Source organism: Microcaecilia unicolor, chromosome 11 (assembly GCF_901765095.1).
Source record: "Microcaecilia unicolor chromosome 11, aMicUni1.1, whole genome shotgun sequence".
NCBI classification, from domain to species: Eukaryota; Metazoa; Chordata; class Amphibia; order Gymnophiona; family Siphonopidae; genus Microcaecilia; species Microcaecilia unicolor.
The window spans coordinates 202137892-202162741 of record NC_044041.1 but is presented as its reverse complement, the minus strand read 5'-3'; the positions used below and the strand labels follow the sequence as shown (position 1 = coordinate 202162741).

The window sequence follows — 24850 nt, the reverse complement described above, 5'->3', positions numbered from 1 at the left end:
CTGTACCTTTCTTAATGGTTCCCATAGTGGCTGAACTGTGTAGTTTGCCACTAGTTGATGTCTACTGCCAACTAGAGGTGTCATATGGAAATTCCTGTTGCCTTGTACAGTGGCAGCCTGTGGTTAAAACAGTAAAATCCATCCTTTGAAATCAGAGAGTGACATCTAATGGTTAGATATATTAATCACACTAGATTTCATTCTATTCTTTACAAACTAGTGGAATTGTTTGGGAGCTGCCGCATTCAGAACAACCCCCCTTCCCTCTCCTTTCTGTCAGAAACCACATGCCTTCCCCACTTGTTACCTTCTGCCCTCCTTAAAACTGTTGGAAGAAAGATGCATTCTCTCCTGTTTGCCTCCCATGGCAGGGTGTATTGTAGCTGTCAAAATTGTTTTATTTATACAGACATGTTCCTGCTTCATTGCCACTAAAAATAGGTTCTTTAGCAGAATTAGGAACAGTTCTACGTGTTTTTCATGGTGCAGACTGTGTTCTGTGATGGGAAGATTAATTCCTCCCGGGGGGGTCGTGTGTATACACAGCAGGATCTTTCTGCTCAGTACAGTTCTAAAGAGGAAGTGTTCTTGTCTGACTGTATTGAAAGTTGCCACCACCCCCTTCATGTGAGGCATTGATTCTGCACCTTGTTAATAATGGATTTTTGCACTTTTAAAACCCTTTACTTTGCCTGCAATTACCTCATTCTCCCCAGGGATTGTGGTGTTTGTGCTCCAGGATGATTTATGCATTAAGTAGTCAGACCATAGATTTGGTTTGCTTTGTTTTTCTGCCTTCCAGCTTCAGAAGAGACCCTGAAAGAGGAGGGGGAGAGGAACGTCCTAAAAGACAAAGTTCCACAGAGTACTGAAGCGTTGCCGATCCCCTCTGCTTCTCCTGTGACCTCAGCCACCAGTTGTAAACAGAAGCAAGGTGGGTTTCATATGTGATGAAAATCTTTCTCCTCATAGCATTGTGGGTCATTCCTACCCCCTTCTTCCTCCATCAGTCTCTTAGCCTGTCACAAAGTGTGTAGGCTTGGTTTATGTGGTCTTTTTCTTCTGGGGTACAGCAGTTTGCCTTTCCCTCCTCAACAGAGTGAGGGACTCTTTCCCCTTCCCAGACCTGACTGAGGGACACAAAGTGCCACTGGGGACACTGCATCACAAAGTTCCTCTGACTTACATAGCAATAGAGTAGATGACAGTAAATTTATTTATTTGTAACATTTGTATCCCACATTTTCCCACCCATTAGCAGGCTCAATGTGGCTTACATAATACCGTAAAGGCAATCGCCAAGTCCGGTAGATGTTAAATACAATTTAAAATAAGGGTTAGGTAAAGTTAGAGTAAACAGGTACAAAAAGGGACAAGGAAATAAAGGAATATATAATATCCAATGCGATGTAAGGTATTGATGTATTGCAGAGTTGAGGCATTTAAGTAGGGCCAGTAGGGTAGGCCTTGCAAAACAGATAGGTCTTTAATGATCGCCTGAAGTTTTGATGAGTTAGCCCATGAATCCATGATGTTCAGACAGCGCGTGATTTCATTGGAGATTGCAGAAAGGTCATGTCTGAAGGGGATATAAATTGTGACATCGTCTGCAATGAGTGAAGTCTTTGACTGGATATGAAGTTGGCCAAAGGGGACATCATTATATTGAAGAGTATTGGTGATAATGGGGAACCTTGAGGTACTCCACAATATGCATTCCATGGTGATGAAATGTTTTTGATTTAACTTGGTATGTTCTGGTGGTTAAGAAACCCTTGATCCAAATAAAGACCTGCAGGGTCCATTCAGTCTGCTCAACAAGATAAACTTGTAGCATAAGGTATGATGTGATACTAAATATGCATAATTAATCTTGATCTGTCTTTGCCGTTTTCAGGGTACAAACTGTAGAATCTGCCTATCACTGGCCTTAGCCCTACTGTAGTCCATTCAGGTCTGTTCAGCCGTGATCAGGGCACAGATCATAGTAGTCTGCCCAGCACTGGCCTTATTCCCCAATTAGTGGAGCTGCCATCTAAGCACCACCAATTTTGATTTGATTCCATAATTCTCTTGGCACCTTCCTCTTCTCTATCTCCCATCACCCTATCTTTCAACCTCTAACATCTAGCTTAACTGCCCCAGCAATAGTTCTAGGCAAGGGACCATGAACCATGACCCTATAAAGAGCAACTTCCAAATACACCTGAAGTCTGGCTACTAAGTGCTGCCATTGTATCATGGCTGACCTCCCCACTCATGTCTCTGAAGCACCTCCAGCCTTGGCTGTCCCAAAGAACAAAGCTGGACTCGGAGGTTCAGTTCCAGGCTCCTGTGCGACACCTCTGTCAAAAAGTTGGATAATATGGAGGGGCATAATCGAAAGGGGCGCCCAAGTTTTCCTGAGGATGTCCTTGCAGGACGTCCCAGCAAAGGGGCGGGGAAACCTGTATTATCGAAAAAAGATGGGTGTCCATCTTTCGTTTTGATAATACGGTCGGGGACGCCCAAATCTTGACATTTAGGTCGTCCCTAGAGATGGCCGGCCTTAGACTTGGTCGTTTCTGATTTTCGGCGATAACGAAAACTAAGGATGCCCATCTCAGAAACGACCAAATGCAAACCCTTTGGTCGTGGGGGGAGCCAGCATTCATAGTGCACTGGTCCCCCTGACATGCCAGGACACCAACCAGGTACCCTAGGGGACACAGCAGTGGATTTCATAAATTGCTTCCAGGTACATAACTCCCTTACCTTGTGTGCTGAGCCCCCCAAAACCCACTACCCACCACTGTACACCACTACCATATCCCTTACGGGTGAATGGGGGCACCTAGATGTGGGTACAGTGGGTTTGTGGTGGGTTTTGGAGGGCTCACATTTACCACCACAAGTGTAACAGGTGGGGGGGGGGGGGGTGCCTGGGTCCGTCTGCCTGAAGTGCACTGCACCCACTAAAACTGCTCCAGGGACCTGCATACTGCTGTCATGGAGCTGGGTATGATATATTTGAGGCTGGCATAGAGGCTGGCACAAAATATTTTTAAACTATTATTTTGAGGGTGGGAGGGGGTTAGTGACCACTGGAGGAGTAAGGGGAGGTCATCCCCGATTCCCTCCGGTGGTCATCTGGTCAGTTCTGGCACATTTTCGTGGCTTGGTCGTAAGAAAAAAAGGACCAAGTAAAGTCGTCCAAGTGTTCGTCAGGGACGCCCTTTTTTTTTTCCATTATGGGTCGAGGACACCCATGTGTTAGGCATGCCCAAGACCCGCCTTCACTATGCTTCCGACACGCCCCCGGGAACTTTGGTTGTCCCCGCGACGGAAAGCAGTTGGGGACGCCCAAAATCGGCTTTTGATTATGCCAATTTGGGCAACCCTGGGAGAAGGAAGCCCATCTCCCGATTTGTGTTGAAAGATGGGCGTCCTTCTCTTTCGAAAATAAGCCTGATGGTCTGTTACACTGGATTCATGCAGCCCCTCAGAGTGTGTTCCTTTGCATTGAGAAGATACAGGTGTAATTGAAAGTGCGGGAGAGAGGAATTTGATCTATATATGCTTGTATTCTTTTACTCTCCACGTTACTATTTTTGACACACGATCTAGTTTACTGTTAGAACACAGGGAAATGCTTCCTCCTTGCACTCTTGCGCAGAAATTTGACGTGCATACGATAGGATAATTTTATTTATTTTTATTTTATTTAATTGCATTTGTATCCCACATTTTCCCACCTATTTGCGGGCTCAGTGTGGCTTACAATACATTGTTAATGATGGAAATACAGTTTGTTACATTACGAATATGGGTTACATTGTGAATAGTTAAGGAAGACAGAGTCATATCAATCACCTTTGGGGCGTAGAAACTAAAGGATATGACGTTGGGGAATTACTACGCTGATCTAATAATAGCAAGAGAGCGATGGGGTAAACATTTTTTATCTGTGGGTAGATTATTGAATGGGAGAGAGTATGGGGAAGTGGAGTACATGGGTAATATCTTGAGGCGTTGTTATGGTGTATATGGGATTTATATGTTTTGATCCTTGCGGTATGTTTTGTCAAAGAGATGGGTCTTCAGTCGTTTGCGGAAGTCTGTCAACTCATAGACCGCTCTCAGGCCGCGTGGCAGTGCGTTCCAGAGTTGCGTGCTCTTGTAGGAGAAGGTTGATGCATGTAGTACTTTATACTTTATGCCTTTGCACTTAGGGAAGTGGAGGTTGAGGAAAGTTCTGGATGATTTTTTGGCGTTTCTAGGTGGCAGGTCTACCAAGTCAGACATGTATGCAGGGGCTTCACCGTGAATGATTTTGTGCACTAACGTGCATATTTTAAAGGTGACACGTTCCCTGAGTGGGAGCCAGTGTAGTTTCTCGCGTAATGGTGCTGCGCTTTCGTATTTTGGTTTTCCGAAGATGAGTCTGGCTGCTGTATTCTGGGCTGTCTGAAGTTTTCTCATTATTTGTTCTTTGCAGCCTGCGTATAATGAGTTGCAGTAGTCTAGATGGCTTAATACGAGTGATTGTACCAGGTTGCGGAAGACAGATCTTGGAAAGAATGGTTTTATTCTTTTCAGCTTCCACATGGCGAAGAGCATCTTTTTTTGGTTGTGTTGTTCGCGTGAGTCTCAAGTGTAAGGTAGCGGTCGATTGTTACTCCAAGGATTTTTAAATTTTCTGAAATTGGCAAGCATTTTATCTTTAATTTGGTAGATGTAGTTCCTTTCTTAATTCTCATTTTGGAATTGTAAACCACCTTGGTATCATGTTAAAGTCAGTATATAAAGAATAAATATAACATTAAATATTGTAGATTGTAAAGGGAGCAGAAGAAAAGTACCATAATCCGGGAGGTATTTTTGAATCCGGGAGTTGCGACTATGGATGTTACCATCAAAACATGATTGATTTATTTGGTGCAGATCAGTGGTCAGCTGTATTTGTGCAGGCACATGAACTGCAGCGCTCAGCGGTTTGATTTACTGCATTGGCAGGCCTGGTGGTGTTAAGCAGACGCACTCATTTGCCAGTTCTCCATTACCAAGCAGTACTCTTAGGGCCCTGTTTCACTAACCTGTGCTAGAGGTGCGTTAGCGTTTTTAGCTTGCGCTAACCATGAAGATGCCCATAATAATCCTATGGGCGTCTACACGGTTAGCGCAGGCCAATTTTTAGCACGCGCTAAAAACACTAGCGCACCTTTAGTAAACAGGGCCCTTAGGCTTGATTTTTTTTTTTTTTTTTTTTCATTTTTGCTTATTGTGGGGTAATATCTAATAAAAACTGTTTTGTACACAGATACCCAAAAAGCAGCGGAAGAGAGACACAAGCAAGCAAAAGAGCGAAGAGAAGAGAGAGCAAAATATTTAGGTGAGTGGAGGGTCTCTCTAATTATTTCTGGTGGGGAGAGAAGCGACTGGTGTGTGTCACAGTGAGGTTCTCATACAGCATGGAGCTCTGCTATTCAATCATCTCGTAGTCCTGCGTGACTCGGGATGGTCTTCTATACAGATGGTATAACTCGATGTCGGAGTTGACCGCTGCTAACCATTAGCCAGTGAGCCCATGGTCTAAAGGCAGTGTCTGCCAGTAAGTGGAAAAGATATAGTACTCAATTGCTCGTGGTGTTCAAGCAGCTCCTATAATTGTTCTCCGAATGCTCCTCTTGTCATAGACCTGATTTAATGAGGCTTTGGATCCGATACCCTATTGGGAACTCTAGACATTTTCCTTTTCTAGCCAGACAATGCCTGGACAGTTTGTTTTTAAACACACTGAGTTTTTAGGGGGGAGGGGAGGTTGTCTGGGCTACTTATGGATTGGATATAGCTCATTTCTGACAGGACTTGGAGCCATGTTACCGGGATTGGCATCTCCTGCATGGATGAGCTCCAAGAATATTTAATTTGTTTCTGGAAGCCAGAGAGCCCACACTTCATAAATATTTCACCTGCTTTTTTATTGTTTTTAAATTCAGAGAGAAGGATGACTGGTATTATAGGACTAACAGAATGGTGGGGAGGGCCTGAGGAAGCTAGAGGGGTCACTCATCCTAAGGACACTGTAGGTTCTGGTCACAGGGGCCAGTGATGAAATCAGTGGGGCTTGGGGAATCTTTGGAGACATGAGTCCCCTTCATTTCTTAACCAGTACCTTCTGACTTAAATTCTGTTCTACATGGGGATTTTTAATCCACCTTTAAACCTTAAGGTGCAAAGTGGAGAACAAATCAAGATACTTCCCAAGAGGAAGGAATTTACATAATTGTCACTATAAACCTATAACACTTCAAATAGAAATTACATCATTGAATCGGATCGAAGCACTTGTCTAGTAAAAAGATATGTGTTTTTAGTTTTTACGAAAAAGAATATAAGAAGGTGTAGTTCATTTATCAGTTGGAATACTAGTCCAGATTCTGCTTGCTTGGAAACCAAATGACCGCTTCTAACAAACTTTAGAAACCATTCCTTTTACTGAAGGGAGTATCAAGTGACAGATTTGTCTTCTTAAAACGGAAGAATCCCTCCCACCGATTCTGAATTCTGGCCATGAAAGCATTTGAACACTAGGCAAACAATTTTAAAATGAATCCTACAATCAGTAAAAGCCAGTGTAACTCATTTAACAGAGGTGTGGCTTCGTGGAATTTACCCTTATTAAAAATTAGCCTTGCTGAGGTATTAAGCAATAATTAGAGCTGCTTTCTTCCTCTCATATATGATCTACCAGAGGTTTGTACTCTTCAGAGGGGCACTGTTCCTTCTTCTGATCCCTTAGGCCAATTAGGTGCATTCCAGAAAGCAGCAAAGTTTACCCCATGATTACTGGTGGAGGGTCTCGAGAGAAGCATCATAGGCTCCCCACTTTATAATAGACCCTTGTCACTGCAGACTAAAGTTCAATTACACTGTTCTGTTGTAACAAGTTTGATCCCCAATGTGCTATAAAGAGGGATTACTATGTTCTTCACAATATACCGATAGAAAAAAACCACAAAAAAACTGCCTCACCAAACCATGATCCCTGCTTAAGCAAGTGAGATGGTGGAGACCCTCATAAGCTGCCCCACATTTCATACAGATTCTCCTCCCGAGACTAACACGCCTTTAATACCCCGGCTCTGATTTAGGAGGAATCCACAGTCCCTGCTGACCCCTGCCCTGTCTGCTGGTTTCTGAATTCTAGTAACATGAGCAGGCCCCTAACTGGAGCCTAAGAATACATCCAGATGCACTCAGTCTTTTATATTTTATGAGAAGGACACTCTAGGGAACCGCTTTAACTTTAATGCAATCACCTGTGGCCATTGTTTTTGTTTCTGGAAATCTTGCTTTTCATGCTGCATGTTAATGCTGATGCCTGATATCTTTTGTTAATGTCCTCTTCTCTGACCTGCTTAATTGTCCCGGGAATCCAGTTTAGCACCTTTTTGGGCTCATCTGCCTTGTGAATGAGAAATTGCCCTTGGTTTAAACCCATTCAGGCTTTGCAGAGACTGTATAGTTGCTGTTGGTGAACAGAGCTGTGCATGCTGCATCTTTTTCAGCCCTATGAAAAAATTCAGTGGTTAAGACAAACTGCAGCAAAGCTTCCCCCCACCCCCCCCCCCCCCCCAATTAACAAAGCTGCTCGGCATTGCCGACACAACCCATTCAGTACCGCACCGCAAGCTGCTATCGTGGCTTTGTAAACAGGGGGGTTAATATGTTGATTCCACATGAACCAAATTTGAGTCAACCTTGAAATTTCCCCTGCTTTGCCATCCCTGTAGAGCCTTAAAGGGGACAGTCTTCTGTATATAACCTTCTCTAGCTTATTAAATTCAGGGCTCTGGTGCTGAGCCCAGGGCTGGTGGGCAGACTGTGATCATTCCAGGAGGCAGGATCTGTCTCACAGGCTGTTGTGTTCTGCTGGTGAAATACATTGGACCCCACTGTAAAGAAGGGCAAGATTTGCTTGCTGCTTGTGGCACAAAGCCCTCTGGAGCAGAAAAAAATCACCGCAAGTGTGGTCTGGCAGATGGAACAGCCAGAGGTGGAGGAAATGGGAGAAAAAGAAACGGGGGATCAAAATAGATGTGGTAGAGAGGGAAGGGGAACGAGGAATAGGGAGGGGACTTAGGAGGTGTACTACACTTGGCTGCTGTGGCCATTCAGATGCTTAATTACAGCTTTGGAAACCAGTCACTGCATCCGGTGTTCATGGTGAAGTGCGTAAGCTGTGGACTGAGATTCCAGTCCTCCTTGAGCGCGTTACCTTGCACAATTGCTAGGTCTGACTGACATCTGTTGCGTTTTTGTTTTTAAAGCTGCCAAAAAAGCTGTCTGGTTGGAAAAAGAAGAGCGGGCAAAAGTTCTGCGGGAGAAGCAGATAGAGGAGAGAAGGAAGCGGCTGGAGGAGCAGAGGCTGAAGGCTGAGAAAAGGCGAGCGGCTCTAGAAGAGAGGCAGAGGCAGAAACTAGAGAAGAACAAGGTATGTAGAAAGCGCACGGGGTGGTCTTTCCACCTGCTTTGAACGGAACTTCAAAATGAAGGGAAAGAGTTCTTTTTACGAATGCCCAGCTGTTGAGAATGGATTTGCAGATTTGAGACATCCTTTTTTTAGGTCATGATGTGGGATGCCTCTGTATCACTCTGTGGTGCAACCTCACCTTGAGTATTGCGTTCAGTTCTGGTCACCATATCTCAAAAAAGATATTGCAGAATTAGACAAGGTTCAAAGAAGAGTGACCAAAATGATAACAGGGATGGATGGAACTCTTCTCATATGAGGAAAGGTTAAAGAGGTTAGAGCTTTTCAGCTTGGAAAAGGGATGTCTTGAGGTGGGGATATGTTTGAGGTCCACAAAATCCTGAGTGGTGTAGAACAAGTAGAAGTGAATTGATTAGGTATGTTTCGGGGCTATCCAGAAGCTTTGGCTATTTGCTCAGAAAGACTTGTCTCCATAGCATGAGTCCAACTGAATTTTGGATATCCCTGTGCTGGTAATGTTCACTGTAGGAAGTGATTGAACTCCTTCCCTCTGTAGGATTACAGGATAGTTATATTTAAGAATGTCGATTGACATCAGCCTCTGGTGTGCAGAGTTGGCTTTGGGTTTGTGGACACACTCGACCAGCCTTAGCTCAGACCCCTGTTTCCCTCTGGTTCTGCAGGAACGCTATGAGTCGGCAATCCAGAGATCGACTAAGAAGACCTGGGCAGAAATCCGGCAACAGAGGTGGTCCTGGGCTGGAGCGTTCAACCAGAATTCGGCAGTGCCAAAAGATGGTGAGTCAGCCATTCCTGCAAATGCAGCCCAGTGTCAGGTCATCCTAATGCTTTCTGCAAGGCTGGAGAGCCTCGCTAGAGACTGGAGGAGTCATGGAGCACTAAGACATGCTGATTCCAGTGCCCTGGTTCCATTATCCCCCTTATAATTAAATTAATACCTGACTCTGAGATTTGCTGAGTGCAGACTTAGTCATTGGGAGGGAGGAGAGGAGCACTCAAGTTCTCAGATTGTGAAAGGTGCAGTAGAATTTCAAATTCTTCTAAATAAGGTGATTTTCCTCTCAGGTAGGTAAAAGGTTGATGACTTTTTCTTTTGCTCTGGGTGTGCATCTGTAGCTAACCCAAGCAGTTTCCTTTCGGTTTTGCTAATTGTTCTAGTACATACCTGATGGCTTTGGTTAGCTCAGTCTTTTGGGAGGAGGGTGGAATCAGACAGAGCTGGCTTAACCACTGGGTGATGATCATGTTTCATTATCAAAACCTCAGGAGAGATGGGGGGGGGGGGGGGGGGGGGGGTTGAAGGTTTGTCTAGGTCGTCTCATATTCTGGCCCTGGGTGCAGATCTCGTACTGGAAGCACTTCAGTGTGTTGACGTCATTGCTGGTACTGAGTTTACTGAAAGGGTCAGTCCAGGCTCCTTGTGAACACTCGGTGATTCAGGTTAATAGCTGTGTCAGACAGTGCTGGTACCTCTGAATCTGGTCTGCAGTTGAGCTCCGGTTTCTGCCAAGTTCTGCATTAGGGCTGTAGAAATCCCAGGAGAAGAGCACATGATGGTGGGTAAGATTGACAATCTTTGAAAAGTGGCATCGTGGGTAGGGTCAGGGAGGTATGAGCACCTCAAAGTTGCAAAGCTGTGTGAGGTGAAGCAGACAGGGAATGTATAAAGTGGCATAACCAGCAGGAATAAAGAGAGTTGACTATATGTGTATGGATCATTGTGACAACCACTGCACTATTTTCAGAAATCAGAGCCAGACTTCTAGCTGCCCTTTGACCAGTGACTTTCTGTTGCTGACTCGATTAGTTAAACCCAGAAAAACAAAACCCATGCTAGTCTGGATATATTCTGAAACCTTCCCCTTCTTGCATATGCCCTCTCGCCAAATAAAGGTTTAGAATAATTAATATAAATTCTACTAACATTTCTAAATGGAATTTCCTCCTCTCAGCCCATTTGGTTTGGTTTTTTGCTCAGAAATTATTCACCTGGCCTCCTTTTGGGCAAGTGTTCTATACCTTCCTTTTGTGCCTGGTTTCCCTTTTCCATTTATCCCCTCGAGCTTGTGGGTCTGATCTGCATGAGTTGGTTTAGTGGATTTTTTTTTCCACATAAGTATAGACTTCCCATTCTGTTTTCCATGCTCATGCTCTTCCAGAGAAATTTCCTTCCCTAGAAGTTTCTTAAAATTGGCCAGCACTATTTTGACGATACTAGAAAAGTATCTTAAACTCAGCAGGCTTCTTTTTTAGTGTGGTCTAACTGTGTAGATCATCTGATGCCTATTTCTTCTGGAGCTGCTCTAAGGTTTTTAACCCGGGTCCCCTTTCTGCAGAAGGAGCTGGAAGGGAAACCATGCTGGTGCTCCTTCCCGGGCTTTATACCATAGTCCAGTGAATTCTGCTGTTTTTAGATCCTGCAGCTGCTGTGGCTCGTCCTGTAGAGGAATGCATGCCAGGCTTTCAGGGCTGGGCGGCTTCTCTACACGTCTGAACATTTTCTATGCAACTGTGCAGCTGCTTTAGGAAATCTCCTCGGAAGAGAGAGCACGCTGTGATCAATTGCTCGACCCAATGCATGCATATATGTAGAGAATGAAATTCCCAATGGGTGTTTTTCTGTAATGCCCATCTTACAAGATCTGACACTATAGAAACCTGGGCTAATATATATATATATATATATAGAGAGAGAGAGAGAGAGGAGCCTCTGGGATGATGTACCCTACAGTACATGGTAATCATGTGTGTTCACATTTCTAGGCACTCTGTGATTAAATGTATCCGCTCAATTTGGATCAGCTTTAAATTGGATCAACGGAGGTATATAAAACACCACTAGTGAGAGGAGGACCATCAGATTTACAGTTCAAACAAGCAAGAAGACTTTTGGGGATTATTTGGCACTGAATCTTTTTTTTTTTTTTTTTTGCCAGCCCCACAAGGAGCATGGCTTTCCATACATAGAAGCCCCATCATTCTCACAGGACATAACAAGCTTTTGTGTTCTCCTGCTTCAGATATGTTCTGAAGGCCCATGGCATTTGATTTTTGGCATTTCTGCTCTCTGGTGTACAAGTGTCTGAATGCTAAAGAGGTACAATCAACCTTGCTGCATGAAAGACAAGTCATCTAATAATAACCATATTTTCTCCCTTTTTAGGTACAAACAGGTGTTCTATATCAGCCGTAAACCTTCCCAAACATGTGGACTCTATAATCAACAAGAGACTGTCTAAATCCTCTGCTACTCTCTGGAACTCTCCTAATAGAAGTAAGAATTCTTACTACCTGTAGCCATGGGATGGGGAGGGCAGGGGAGTCAGCTGGTGTCGTGATAATGGACACAGGAGCTCCATGCAAAGTCTGCAGGGGAACATGGCGTGCGTTAGCTGTGAATCACAGCCTTCTGTGGGGGATTTCTCCCTGATCGGAGGTCTCTAAATCTTGCGTAGGTGTTATGATCTCTTGAGATTGGTTCTGTAGGATTCCCTTGCAAGATCTTTTTTTATAAATCAAGCATGAATGTTTTCTTCACAGTCCCCTATTGATTCATCCTCTGTTCTGCATGGCAGATCCCATTCCTTTCTTTGATTCTATTCAGTTCTACTTTAATTTGATAAAACCTTTTTTTTTTCACCTGTTTAATTCCAAATGTACAAGTGTGCTATGTGGCAGGTTACTTTTTGCTTCCTTGAATCATCTGGGCTTCTGCATGACTCTTCCCTAATGCAGCGCAAAGTTCGATCCTTGTGCCATGTTAAGCCTCAAAACCTGCTGTAGATCTAGCACCTGAGTTGGTTTCATTCCCCTCACAGTAACAGGAAAAGGAGGATTGTTCTGGAGATGGTCTAAGGTTCTTTTTTTACTTGGGCTTCTGCAGGACAGTCATGTTCCAAGGGCAACTTCAAGCTCATTTACTGAATGCTGTGTTTAGACTCTTGGTGAAGAGTAGTCATGCTGTTGTTGGCTTTGTGTCATCTTGAGCGTTATGGTCAGAGCTTCTTGGAAGCATCAGTGCCTGACAGCTGTGGAAGTGTGGCCTCAAAGCTTTGAATTTTTCGCATTCATTTGAACTTTCTTCCTTAGTAGATCTATGAGAGCCTGAAACAGTTAGATGGATGATATGCATTTTGTATTTATAGACCTGAGCTGAACGGACCTTTTGCCTCCTATTACTGGCTGCATGTTACTTTTGTAGTCTGGTGTAAAAATTCGGGCCATAGCCCTACATGAGCAACCCTTGAAGGGAAGGTGGTCCTGTTGAGCCATCACACCTGCTCTGCCCCTGCTTGCCTTCATACGGAGGTTCCCTGGCTTGTCAAAAACGGGGGAGCATGGAACTTCAGACCTTGGTCATTGTTCCACTTGAAAGCAAGCTGGTATGTAATTACAAACATCTTATTACTAGGCTAGATTTTGAAAGCTCTGTTCCCTTCATCAGATGAATGCAAAAAATGCTCTCATTTAACCACTAGGCTCTTGGCGTCAGTATCTCTGAGAAACCACACGACATCCATGCTCGGTGGCACTTTTCATTGCGCATTTTATAAACCTAAGATGGGACTGAAAAACAGTGAGAGTTAAAGCTTATAATATTGGCATGCCTGATTTTATTTCTGCCAACCCCCAAGTATTTTGCCTCCCCCACCCCAGATGCTGTCCTCGCCTATCTGTGTGTCCATCCTGCAAAGACTGTTGTGAAGCCACCAGGGGCAGCCAAATAAATTGATGCCATGTTTTGATGACCCTGCCTTTATTTTGTTGCTCGGTTGCTTGGTGATGTAGTTGACAGCCTGTTCAAGCTGTCCAGACGCTCCTGCTGGAAAATTAACCCCAGAAGTGGTTGTGGAAGAGCTGGCCAAGGGTTTGAGATATTGCCAGTGACCTTCCGACTGAACAAGAGAGTGGCCGTGCTGTAGGTCACTTGAAAGTAAAGAGGCGTAGGAAAGAAATACAGGAAATTTTGTGCTCCTTAGAGTTCATCAAGGCATAATGGACAGACTTTTTTTTTTCCTCTTGGTATTTTTATTGTAGGATATTTTAAGAATACAATACAGAAAAAGCAACTATATCAAAACATAACAAGATCAAACTAACAGAGCATGGGTTCTATAATGCATACATTCTTGAAGAAAAGGATATATTTCAAATCTATAAGTTAGCATACTAAATTCCACAATTTAGTATAGTTTACTAGAGTCAAATCTTTCCAGGAGGCTACAACAATTTCGAGAGCAATGAAAAGAGACACTTTAAGTGTAGACTTAAAATGAGATGTCTATAGCAGAGGATCCTAAATACCAAAACTATTACATACAGTAGACCAAACTGAAGTCCAGAACTTGTGTACACGAGTCGGAGATTAAGGGCCCTGTTTACTATTAGCACGTGCTAAAAACCCTAGCGCACCTTAGGAAACAGGGCCCTAAATGTTTAAATGTACCTAATTGAGCCTTACAAGACCAACAATCCCTAGACATAGAAAGGTCAATGTAGTGAAACATTCTAGGAGTTCATAAGGATCTGTGAGCTGGGAAACGCATTGATTGGACTACAGAAGATCTAGATGAGCGAAACACAAGCTTCCAAAATGTTTCCCCAATAAAACATACTCTTGTTTCTTTCCAGCTCTTTCGCAGTCCAGTGCTTCTGAAGGGAGTCAGACTGTGAAGTTTATAAAATTGGGATGCAGTATGACACAATTTATGAAATTTTCTACAAATAAGAGACGAGGTCAGGTACTTTAGATCACTAGAGGGAAGGTTACATTTACGTATAGCAGTTAGTAGTTGAAGACACCTGAAAAACTGAGATTAATGTAAATGATGAGGAGATTGCATCTCTGCAAAAGTATACCATGTATTGGAAGAAGGATTAATGTCCCAAGTACCTTGTTTTTGCCAAGTAATCAAGGACACTTGTTTTCTATCGATAAATACATAGGGATTATTCCAGATAGAAAAAGTGTGTGTATCCATGGTGGTTTTAACTTATGATCTATCATTTTAAAGATATTACAGATAGTTCGAATAATAGGAATGTGCTGTCCTTTACTGGGTAAGGAAATTCCAATCAGCCTGGATAAGGGTGAGAGGTGAGAGCGTGGATGTCTCAGACAGCATCCAATATGGAGTGAGTAATGAATGTGATCTAAAAAAAAAAATTCAATTAGATCACTGGCATAAAATAAAGGCTTTGCAATAAAGCAACAATTCTGGAACATTTACTCCCAAGGTGTAAATCCATTGAAAAAAAATTACCCATTTTTCTCTGGCAGAACAAGCCTCCTAGAATCTCTGAGTTAAAAGCCCCCCAAATTCAAGGTGTTGGGGGGGCTTTTAACTTAGAGATTCTAGGAGGTTTGTTCTGCCAGAGAAAAATGGTTAATATTTTTTCAATGGATTTATAGAATGATAGGGGAACATACTTACATAAGTAATGCCACGCTGGGAAAAGACCAAGGGTCCATCGAGCCCAGCATCCTGTCCACGACTGCGGCCAATCCAGGCCCAGGGCATCTGGTGAGCTTCCCAAACGTACAAACGTTCTATACATGTTGTTCCTGGAATTGTGGATTTTTCCCAAGTCCATTTAGTAGTGGTTTAGGAAACCGTCTAACCCCTTTTTAAACTCTGCCAAGCTAACCGCCTTAGAAGAATATATGTAATATTTGGGACAATCGTCATTTTGAATGAGTCAAGTCTTCCCCACCAAGGTAAGCATACAGGTGACCAAGGCATAATGGCTTTCTTTTCCATGTTAATTTTGGAGGATCATAATAAGTCTTCCTTTTAATGGCTCAGTGTTTCATGTCCTGTGTTTTAGCCAACATGTTTGAAGTGCCTACCAAAGGGTTAACCCTGTCAAGATTAGAGAATGTACAAGGACCACAAACAGCAGTTTTTTGGGGGGGGGAACTGAATATTTCACGAATATGTATGTGCAGTTATGCCTGCTTATACCACTTAAACCTTTTGCACCCAATGCATCCTGAATTTTCAGGCGGTATCTTACTGTACACCGCCTTGACTGAATTCTTAAAAAAAAAAAATGTGGTGGTAAATATCAGGTGTAGGGAGGGCTCAGCAGAACATATGGGTATCTTCTTCCCCCCCCCCCCCCCCCCCCAGATCTCAGAAGGCATGTTTGCACATATCGGAACTAAAGTTTCTTTAATTCTGTGTGATGCCTCAAATAAAAGGCGTATATTTATTTTGTTTTTTTTCACAAGTGCATGCCTTTTTAGTTATCTTTTTTTTGTTTGTTTTGTTCCTGGAGGAGGAAGGCTAACTGGCCTGAGAATCAGAGCCATCCCTTTGCTACTGCCTCCTTTCTCTCCTTGCACTACCAGGACTTAGAAAGAAGATGCTTGCCTTAATTGGCTTCTCTAAAGCCGAAAAGAAAAGGATATATGCTACTTTCTATGTTTGTGCAGCGCTGCGTACGCCTTGTAGCGCTATAGAAATGCTAAATAGTAGTAGTAGTAGTACTTTACTTCATGACCTCTGTGTGGGGGCACCATTTGCTTAGATTCATATTGGGTGGGTGGATGTTAAGAGAATATTCAGAGTCTTTCAAAACTTATTCAGGATTGAAATGAGTCCTAGAAGGAAGGATCTTCAGATGTTTGAAACATTTCATTCCTTGTGGTGGTCAGTAAAAGCCATACAAAAATGGGAGGCTATAATGAGCTTGTGTTAATTGCTCTGAGTTATTGAACAATTTGTAATTATTTCTGTTTGCTGCTGTTTTTGAACACTGAAAACCCATCTGCCATTGATGGGTATTAAGTTTTCTTTGACTTGCTGATGTGGTCTGGAATCCCTGTGTTCAGCCTGCGCAGGCATTGGATAGGTTAAACCTCGCCAGGCATCGTCCATGTGCAGATTCACTGTGTCCAACTAACTTCTAGAATCACAGGTGCCGACTTCCTCCCATGGGTCTCTTGGTTACTGTCCATTGAGAAATGACTTAAATTCCCTTGTGTGTGTATTAGTGATAAGGAGCTGCCCCTTCCCCCAACAGGAGAATTTTTATAGTAAGATCAGCCTTCCTAATGTAGGAGAAATGAAGTCTATTTGACGAATATGTGCTGTGATGTAAATCAAACGTGTTGGAAGGGGTGGATGGAAAGGTTTGATTAGCTGCAGAACAACCATTGAAAATGCAAATATACCACCAGTGGGCCTACTGAGCCCTGCTCCCTGGGGAACGTGGAACTGCTAATTGAGCTGTGCATTGTCCTATCAGGAAGGAGGTAATACACTGGAGTTAGTACTTTGTGGGCAATGCCCTTCACAGCAGCTGGTATTATGTATGATATCTGCATGCTCCCTGTTTGCATAGAATAAACTGCTCGCACTGTATTTTTAATGGGCGAGACCCTGGGCCTGTTTATCGAACAAGGAAGAGGGGACAGGGTGTGTAGGTGGTGAGAGTTGTGGAAGGAGCTCTGAAGGCGAATCCACAACCTTTAAAATTACCGCTGCAGTGACTTGTTGGGCTTTCTGACCAATGGCTGTTGGTTAGAAGCCTTGAATGAGCATCATGAAAATGGAAACCCTCCTCCTCCACCCCCCCCCCCAAGAGGAGCTTTAAGATTTGGACTGATGACAGGAGCTGTGAACCAATGACTTGGCTTACTGGATATTCACTAGCAGGTTAAATAGCTGCACCACTTTGACCAAGTCATGTACGTCTGTCCATGGACCTTGCATGCAAAAACCTGAATGGCAATGAGATTATGGTACTTCCATAAAGCCCAATCCGCACAAGAGTTCTCAAAATGTGGTTGATGTCAGCGGTCCCGTCTAAAATGAAGCATTTATGAGAATACCATTGAACACAATGTAAAAGCTTGAACAGAGTATATTATGAGGTTGATATACAAAGCGATTTAAACAGCTAGGAGAGGCTCCTAGACATTTAAATCGCTTGTCCAGGGCAAACCAAGTATAACGTAGTAACATAGTAGATGACGGCAGAAAAAGACCTGCATGGTCCATCCAGTCTGCCCAAGATAAACTTATGTATATACCTTACCTTGATTTGTACCGGTCTTTCTCAGGGCACAGACCGTATAAGTCTGCCCAGCAGTTTTTCCCGCCTCCCAACCATCTGTCCCGCCTCCCATCACCGGCTCTGGTACAGACCGTATAAGTCTGCCCTCCCCTATCCTAGCCTCCCAACCACCAACCCCTCTTCCCCCCACCTGCTCCGCCACCCAATTTCAGCTAAGCTTCTGAGGATCCATTCCTTCTGCACAGGATTCCTTTATGCATATCCCACGCATGTTTGAATTGCGTTACCGTTTTCATCTCCACCACCTCCCGTGGGAGGGCATTCCAAGCATCCACCACCCTCTCCGTGAAAAAATACTTCCTGACATCTTTCCTGAGTCTGCCCCCCTTCAATCTCATTTCATGTCCTCTCGTTCTACCGCCTTCCCATCTCCGGAAAAGATTCGTTTGTGGATTAATACCTTTTAAATATTTAAACGTCTGTATCATATCACCCCTGTTTCTTCTTTCCTCCAGGGTATACATGTTCAGGTCAGCAAGTCTCTCTTCATACGTCTTGGAACGTATATTCATTGGCACTTAAATAGTGCCGCTGAAAATGTCCGGTAAACGCCAAAACTAGCTATTTTGAGGGCGTTCTAGGGATGGAATCAGAACGTGGCCGGTCAAGTGCCGATGTTCAGTATTTGGCTGAACAAGATAATGATGTAAATTGGACTTTTGTGTGGTAGCCCATAGCGGGTCAAATGCTGAATATCGCACTTAATTGGCTGTGTTTTTGCTGCCCTCATATACCTGGAAATTCCGTGCCAGAGCCTGGACGTTGCCTGGCATTGAATTTCCAGGGGAAGTGCTTGTGGTGGTCAGCAAAAATATTGGGCTCTGTGTATAGTATTGGCTGATTTTAGGTTGATTGAAGGGATGTCAAATGAGCAATAAATTGAAGTTAGGGTTGAACAAAGAATCTTTCCATTGTGTGTTGTCCCACGTTGTGCCAGGTGAGCACTGTGAATACATTTTCTCTGTACGGAGTCACAAGGGAAACGCCACACACCTGGGATCGTCCTGGGGGCCTGTGCAATGCAGTGACCTGTCAAATGTTTACCGTGTACAAGATCAGCTGTGCTGTACTGAAATAAAACCACCTGCCTTCCATGACCTCTGAATGGTGAGGATGCAATTAAAGAAATGGAGAATGTGTCGGCTGAGCAGAGGATTCATTAATAGCTCTAACTGTAGGTCAAAAATATGCCTACCCGGAAGAGATCCCTTTTCTCAACAGAATAAGGGCACTGGTTTGGAATGTGAGCTGCAGGTTTCATCTTGGGAGAAGGAGTTTATTCCCCTGTATGGGTAGAGCTGTGGAACATGGTGTTGGAGAATTGCATCTGAGGTGCAACAGTGAATTTGCTGGATGTGAAGGAATGGCCTAAGACCAAAATATGATTCTTGCTCTGATAGTTTGTGTCCAGCATTTTCTGATTAGTGCTACGTGATCAGTGAGTTGACAACACACATACAAGTAGGACTCCTCGTTTTGCATTTACTACTTGGTGTATTTATTGACCCCTGATGCAGACGCTTTTTTAGCGTCGAAACACAGCCTGTGTCGGGTCGTTATCATTGATATAATAAAGACTGTTGGACTCGCGTCTCCAGTGGTGAATCGTCTTTTAGTCTCTACTTTTGCCTTCTGGAATGGCCTAAGACCCAGGGGAACCCATTTTTCTCCCAAATGCAGCTCCTTATGACCTTGGGCAAGTCACTTAACCCTCCACTGCCCCAGGTACAAAATAAGAACCTGCACATACTATGTCAACTGCTTTGATTGTAGAGCAGGCAGCAAAGTCACACGTCTGATATACTTCCTTCGTGTGGTTACAGTGTCTTACTTTTCCTCCCTATCTTACTGATTCTGCTTCTTCATGTCTTCTTTCTTTCCCTTTTATTTTATTTATTTTTTTACTGTTTCATTTATTTCGTTTGATATATTGCTGATTGCCACATGGCAGCTAAGCAGTTAATAATAAAAGCTAAAGAGGAGCACAAACAAAGGAGAAGGGATGGGAAATAGGCTGAATTAGGAAGGAAAAGCTTGAGTACAAAGCCAAGTGTCACAAAACAATGGGTTTTAAGCCTGTAAACTGTATTACTTGGCTGTATTACTTATTAGATTGTAAGCTCTTTGAGCAGGGACTGTCTTTCTTCTATGTTTGTGCAGCGCTGCGTACGCCTTGTAGCGCTTTAGAAATGCTAAATAGTAGTAGTAGTAGTCTCTTGTAACCAGAGCTAATATTGTGATGTCATAATGCCTCAGTCCACCAATAAGAGCCAACCTCATCAGTGATGTCACAATGGCTTGATTGTCCTATACTTGGCTCACTTTTATTACATAGCTCTTTGAGCAGGGACTGTCTTTCTTCTATGTTTGTGCAGCGCTGCGTACGCCTTGTAGCGCTTTAGAAATGCTAAATAGTAGTAGTAGTAGTCTCTTGTAACCAGAGCTAATATTGTGATGTCATAATGCCTCAGTCCACCAATAAGAGCCAACCTCATCAGTGATGTCACAATGGCTTGATTGTCCTATACTTGGCTCACTTTTATTACATAGCTCTTTGAGCAGGGACTGTCTTTCTTCTATGTTTGTGCAGCGCTGCATATGCCTTGTAGCGCTTTAGAAATGCTAAATAGTAGTAGTAGTAGTCTCTTGTAACCAGAGCTAATATTGTGATGTCATAATGCCTCAGTCCACCAATAAGAGCCAACCTCATCAGTGATGTCACAATGGCTTGATTGTCCTATACTTGGCTCACTTTTATTACATAGCTCTTTGAGCAGGGACTGTCTTTCTTCTATGTTTGTGCAGCGCTGCGTATGCCTTGTAGCGCTATAGAAATGCTAAATAGTAGTAGTAGTAGTCTCTTGTAACCAGAGCTAATATTGTGATGTCATAATGCCTCAGTCCACCAATAAGAGCCAACCTCATCAGTGATGTCACAATGGCTTGATTGTCCTATACTTGGCTCACTTTTATTACATAGCTCTTTGAGCAGGGACTGTCTTTCTTCTATGTTTGTGCAGCGCTGCGTATGCCTTGTAGCGCTATAGAAATGCTAAATAGTAGTAGTAGTAGTCTCTTGTAACCAGAGCTAATATTGTGATGTCATAATGCCTCAGTCCACCAATAAGAGCCAACCTCATCAGTGATGTCACAATGGCTTGATTGTCCTATACTTGGCTCACTTTTATTACATAGCTCTTTGAGCAGGGACTGTCTTTCTTCTATGTTTGTGCAGCGCTGCGTATGCCTTGTAACGCTATAGAAATGCTAAATAGTAGTAGTAGTAGTAATTACTTCTTGAAGTGTATTTTTCTAGTTTGGCCAGCAGGTGGTGCATGTTTGTTTAAAGCTGTTACAGACAAAAGACTGTTCCTTCTTTAGGGGCCCTGTTACTAAGGTGCGCCCAAAAGCGGCCTGCACTGGTTTAGGTACGTGTTTTGGATGTGCGCTGGTCTGTTTCCTGAGCGCTCCAGAAGAAAGGGGTTTTTAAATGTGCCGGAAAATGGATGTGCGGCAAAACGAAAACCAGCACGTGTCCACTTTCAGCCTGAGACCTTAACGCCACCCATTGACTTACGCTAACTAGGTGGTAAGTGTGCAGTGCACGCCAACTGCCGATTACCACTGGGTAACGGCCCTGTGGTAGAAAACAGAAAACATTTTCTACCTCGTGTGCTCGGCATGCAATAAAAATGGAATTACCGCCCGATGCATGCGGTAGCCAGGCAGTAATGCCAATTTTGAAGTGCACTGGACGCCCATAGGCGCCTATGCACCTTTGTAAATAGGCCCCTTAGTTAGCACACACAGAAGAAGTAACTTGCAGTGATGTGGCCTGCTAATTAAAAAATAAATGTGGTTCTGGGCTCTGATTAGCCCAGGAGCTCAAATTCAGTCTTGAAATGCTGGATTTTTCTCCGGCCTCAGATTGGGAGGGAAGAGAGAAAGATCTCTTCATTGAGACCCTGTGAGTAGTTATATTCTGTGAGCAGCTATATTTCCTATACTCTCCAGGCACTATTCAGGTAGTGAACAAATATTTAGATAGTTTTATAATTGATCCATATTCAGTTATCTGTTGTTGTTTGCCGATTGCACCTTTCCTGTTTCCCTGTTCTAAATTTTCATGACAATAACTTCTTTAGTTTATTGCCTCTGCTTGTCTGGACTGACTAAGAATCCTGGTGGTTTGTGTGTTGGGGTCTGTGAGTGCTTTGTAGGAACTGTGGGACCACTGTGAGTGTGGCCCAAATCCCCTGTGATTTCTAGGTTAATACCTGGAGAGTGGGAAACTCACCCAGAGGCGGTTGGGACCCAGTTGGTAGGAGGAGGATGCTAGTGTAGAGCACATGCCCAGGTGTAGGCGAACCTGAGCTGTGCTGGGGATAGACCGTCTAAGTGGCCACAGGGTTAACCCCAGGCGGGTGGCTAGACATTTCGTCACACAAACATTTTAAGGTTTTGGTTTTTTTTCTTGTTGCTGCTGCTGCTTTTAAAGGAAGGATATGACTGTTCAGATTTAATATGAAATGGCAGAGTGCTCCAGAGTTTGGGCCTGAATATTGTCCAGTCTCCTAGACTGGGGGAGAAGGAAGATGAAGGGACCGCTGAGAGGAGAGTAGAGGAGTTTGGAATGAGAAGATTGGAGAGAGATTCTGGAGTAGATGGAAGTAAACCTTTATAAACCAGGAGAAGTACTTCATAGGTAATGCGGTAGGATAGCCAGTGTTCGTTTGAGGAAAGGCATGACATGATCGAATCTGTGGGCATGGTGTAAAGGTTTGACAGCAATAGATTGTACAAGCTGGAGGTGCTTTAATGATTCGAGAGGTAAACCAGAAAGGAGTGCATTACATTAATCCAGATGGGTAATAACAGAGACAAGAAAAGTCTGGATACATGAGGTTGGGAGATGAGGCTTAACTGAGAGAATTCGTTATAGGGCAAAAAAGAATGAGTGAATAATTTTATTAATGTGGTGTTTGAATGTGAGCATGGAGTCAAGTGACTTCTAAAACTCGATGTTGTCAGTGTAAGTCATGATGTGACCATGGAGGGAAGGCAGTGGGGGAATGATAAAATAGGGATTATGAAAGTGCATTGTAAACCACTCTGAAAGTGTCTCTTATGGGCAGTATATCAAATAATGAAACTTAATATTCCATCCTCCCATGTGTAATGGGAGGGAAAATTTCAATGGGTATCGAGAGCAGCTGATGCAGGAGGCTGCAAGCTTTAGGCCTCACAAATAGTTCTTTCACTGGAAAACAAAGCTGGGGGGGGGGGGGGGGGGGACGGTTTTGGCTTCCTCTGGGTTAGTGCTGAAGATGGCTGTATACAATGGATGTTCTGAATAGGATTCCTTTAACAGAAGCTTTTTATTTATAAAGTGTGGGGCATGCATGACTGAACAGTACCCAGAAAGTACAAAACAGAAGCCTGACCTGCCTGAGGAACTGCTTCATGTTAACCTGCCTCTCTTGATTTTAAGGTTCATTAATGACCAGACACTATCAAAAAGAAAAATTGTAGAAAAAGGGCAAGCACGTCATAGGTTTTTTGTTTCTATCCTAGCCCGAAGCTTGCAGCTGAGTCCCTGGGAGAGCAGCATTGTGGACAGGCTGATGACCCCCACCCTCTCATTCCTGGCACGGAGCAGGAGTGCAGCCACACTTTCAGGCAGTGGAAAGGAGCTGGGTAAGCGGCATCCAGCAAGGTGTCCAGGTCAGAATCGCTTAATGCATGAAGAATGAAACCCCAGGCCTCCTGGGGTGGGAGGTTGGGGTCTGAGGGAACCCCAGGTCAGAATTGCTGCACACATGGACCAGTCATTGAGATGTAGATATCAGCAGGTCAGATCCTGACAGAGGTCAAGCCTCAGCTTATCTTGTAAAGGTAGATGATTCCGTTATGATGTCTGACAAATCTTTTCATCCATTAGATAAACTCACATTAAGTGTGGGTGATTAAACGTACGGGTTCCTAACTTTCAAGGCTAGAGGTAAGGGCATTGGGCTGGGATCCAGGGAAGTCAGCATCCAAATCCAGCTTCCTTATCAGTAGCAGACGAATCCAGAGACTTGTGTTTATGACCATCTACCAGCAGGTGGAGATAGAGTACCAAACTGAACTCTGCCACATAGGACGATATGCTCCTTGGTCAGTCAGTATTCTCTATCTACAGCAGGTGGTGGATGGTCTCACAAGCTCCTGGTTTCTCCTGCTTCTGTGGCTCCTGTTCTGGGTTCCCTGGTTCACTTCATCTTAGGAGTGCCTATCATGTGTTCTCAAACTGGGGCAAGTTGCACTCTTCCCAGTGCCTCAGGTACCCACTTGGATTGTAAGCACTTTTGTACTCCTGGGGGAATTCTGTGCATCTGTGTAATGTAAAAATCTGCTCATGCACTAGTGTTGGCAGCTGTCTATCCTTCCTTCCTCCCGTGCAGAGATCGCAGTGATGACGAGGAGGAGGTAAGCAACTGTACATCGAGCTGTGTCCTCCTCTACCATCCTAAGCCCGATTGTTCATTTGAAGCACGCAGGCCTCCATACAGCCTCATGATTCAAATGAACAGTTGGGCCTAAGATGGCAGAGAAGGAGGAGGGGAGGGAGAAGCAGTTGGAGCAAGCTGGATGAGGTGTGCCATGGGGGAAGGGGGTATAGGTGTTGAAAGAGAGAGCTGGGTCCCGGGGGGGGGGGGGGGGGGGGTGCTGTAGAAGCAATCTGGGGGCATGTGCCTTGGGAGTAGAGGGTCACATGAACAAGGTAGGGTGAGGGAGTTGCTGAGGGAAGTGTACCACAGGGGTTGAGGAATTGCTGGAGCAAGTTAGATAATGTTGGAGGCAGACCAGAGATATGGATATTGGGGGGGGGGGGGGGAAGGAGAGGTTATGGTATGTGTGTGAGGGGTTAGAGGGGAAAAAAAGGCAAGAAAGGAGTATATTCGGAAAGGGGAAAGATGGAGAGGTTGGTATATGCCTGGAGCAGGGTTGAGGAGAAGAAAAGGTGGGGGGGGGGGGGGGTATGTGCATTGGGGGAAACATTGGGGACTAGGATTGAATGACTTATAGGGAAGGCTGAGGGGTAGGCAAAGAACTGCAGTTGAACAAAGAGAAAGTTGAGGGGGGAGGGCGATATTGGGTCTTATGATGGAGTTCTGCACAAAAAAATAAATTACATAGTAACATAGTAGATGACGGCAGAAAAAGACCTGCATGGTCCATCCAGTCTGCCCAACAAGATAACTCATATGTGCTAATTTTGTGTAT

The 24850-nt window shown here is 44.0% G+C and overlaps 1 protein-coding gene across 9 annotated transcripts in view; it reads left to right on the top strand.

Annotated features, from left to right (window-relative positions):
* MAP7D1 (MAP7 domain containing 1) overlaps positions 1–24850 on the top strand; it is an 80698-nt gene that overhangs the window by 38993 nt on the left and 16855 nt on the right. For 5 of the 9 annotated variants that reach the window (XR_003943746.1, XR_003943745.1, XM_030217903.1 and 2 more), the window contains exons 2-7: positions 803–934; positions 5300–5371; positions 8313–8476; positions 9160–9274; positions 11661–11771; positions 23156–23305. Coding sequence is in view for 7 of the 9 variants with exons in the window: in XM_030217903.1 (XP_030073763.1) it covers positions 803–934; positions 5300–5371; positions 8313–8476; positions 9160–9274; positions 11661–11771; positions 23156–23305 (744 nt within the window). In the remaining 2 variants the exon portion in view is untranslated. The remainder of the gene's footprint in view (positions 1–802; positions 935–5299; positions 5372–8312; positions 8477–9159; positions 9275–11660; positions 11772–23155; positions 23306–24850) is intronic. The other 4 variants (XM_030217907.1, XM_030217904.1, XM_030217905.1 and 1 more) reach the window with 3 other exon arrangements.